Here is a 1915-nt window from a genome sequence, read left to right as displayed (position 1 = left end):
TACTTTCTTGCTTATGGTATTGGGGAATACATTCCTTTGTAACTTTTTAAACTTTGAGATCTTTGAATTTCTATCTTTGTACCTTGATCTTGTTTGAATGAATGAAATCATGTGTTTGTCCAAAAAAAAAAAATGTTAGGTAGGTACGGTTTACTTGAATCAACTCAACTTATCAAAACTAAATACAACTTACAAATACATTTTTTGTCACGAAAAAAATAAAATACTTAGCCTTACATTATACATTAACTCACTCTTTTATGGAAAGAAAACCTCAATTAAAATGATTGACTTAAAAAAAAAAAGCCCCTTAAAAACGATCACAAAAGAAAATAAAGAACATGGCTAAACAAAAACTTCTCAACAAGAAGTGTTAAGAACTTAAGCTGTTTGAGGTGAACAATCATATATGAGAGAGATTGCTCAATCAGTTTCCCAACCGAAGCTCTAATGTCACAAGGGACAACTTGTTTAACTGCTAAGCCATCTACAACTCTATCATCATCATCATCATCTCGAAGATGATCTTCTTTTTCTTCTACTTCAGAATCATTGTTGTTTCGATGATCTTCTTCTTCTTCGTCAGAATCATCAGCAAGCAAATGGGGCGGAACTACAGATTCTTGAAGCTCCCATTCTTCAATACTAAGTCCCCATTCTTGATATTCCACTCCCGCCATTGCTAAAGCATCCATCGAACTCATCTTGAGATTAGAAAGTGATTGTAAAATGTTATTTGCTTTGGAATCACTATAACTATATAAAAAAAAAAGAACAAACTTTTGAGTTCTACTTCTTCTTCGTCTTGTTTGGGGATGAGTACGTACGTGTGGCTAATGACCTTATTATATATAGGCATGTACGGACGTGCGGGTTTCTCTGTTATTTCCCATGGAAGATCACGTGAAATGTTCAAAAACTAAACCACTTGAATTGATTTTTAAATGTCAAATACTTTGGTTGACAAGAAAGAAAAAAAAATGTCAAATACTTTGAACGTACGTAAAAACAATATGAACAACAACATACTCGTGATTCTCCTCGAAGTTGAAGACCATTTGCATATTGAAAGTAGTAATACTATTCTTCTCTAGCCCTCTCATTGTAGTGATCTATTAACCTATATCAATTAAACATACTCACAAATCGATCGAATACATGATGATGAACACATACAAAAAATGTCATTTGGTTTTATCTTTTTTCTTTGTGTGAAAGGATTTAGTTTTTATTTTTCAACTTCTCTTTCTTTATTTTAATAGAACTATGTTTATCAAAGAAAAAATATTTGGCTCGTGAAAACATAAACATTAAGGTTTGTCTCGCCGTGAACACTTATTTCCCGTCACGGTGACGACTTGATTCAACCGGATGGTTTTAAGATCGGAATAAAATGGCTGCGTTTCATGTGCAAGAAGAATAACATTTGCAGTTTTGTCCTCAATAATGTTAAAATGTTCCACACGTACAATTTTATTTACCAAATTACACCAAATATGTATTTAAATTACGCAGAACAACCACATCCAAAGAATAACTAACAATTTGCCCCTCTAAAAATCATTGTAAATGAACTATAATTGTAATGGTTTTTTTTATTTAGAGTTGTCATCTAGTTTTAATTAGCTGTTGGTTAGAAAAATATCAGTTATTTCATAACATTACAATCCAAAATACCTGAAGACAAAAATATGATTTTCCAAAAAGACAAGTAGATAAACTAAAAAGGTTAGTCCAATCAATCTTAAAATTTGGCAATATCCATCACATATTTTTGTTATATGCTAATGATTCGAGGTAAATGAAAGAAAATTGACTTGACAATTAGACAATTTTATAATCTCTTCCAATTTCAATAACTTTATTTTATAAATTTCATCACACACTTATGTGATTTTTTTTTTTTTTTTTTTTT

General features: G+C 30.7%; 1 protein-coding gene across 1 annotated transcript; it reads right to left on the bottom strand.

Moving 5' to 3' along the window:
• On the bottom strand, positions 218-738 carry LOC104751873. Its single transcript, XM_010473919.1, has one exon. The coding sequence runs from the start codon at positions 702-704 to the stop codon at positions 321-323; it is 384 nt and encodes a 127-aa protein (XP_010472221.1). The 5' UTR covers positions 705-738; the 3' UTR covers positions 218-320.

This window comes from Camelina sativa, chromosome 16, assembly GCF_000633955.1.
Source record: "Camelina sativa cultivar DH55 chromosome 16, Cs, whole genome shotgun sequence".
Taxonomy (NCBI): domain Eukaryota; kingdom Viridiplantae; phylum Streptophyta; class Magnoliopsida; order Brassicales; family Brassicaceae; genus Camelina; species Camelina sativa.
This window is presented reverse-complemented; position numbering and strand designations above follow the sequence as displayed.

Bases quoted from the DNA above. Each gene is read 5' to 3' on its own strand.
- LOC104751873 (XM_010473919.1), bottom strand. From the start codon at position 704: ATGAGTTCGATGGATGCTTTAGCAATGGCGGGAGTGGAATATCAAGAA.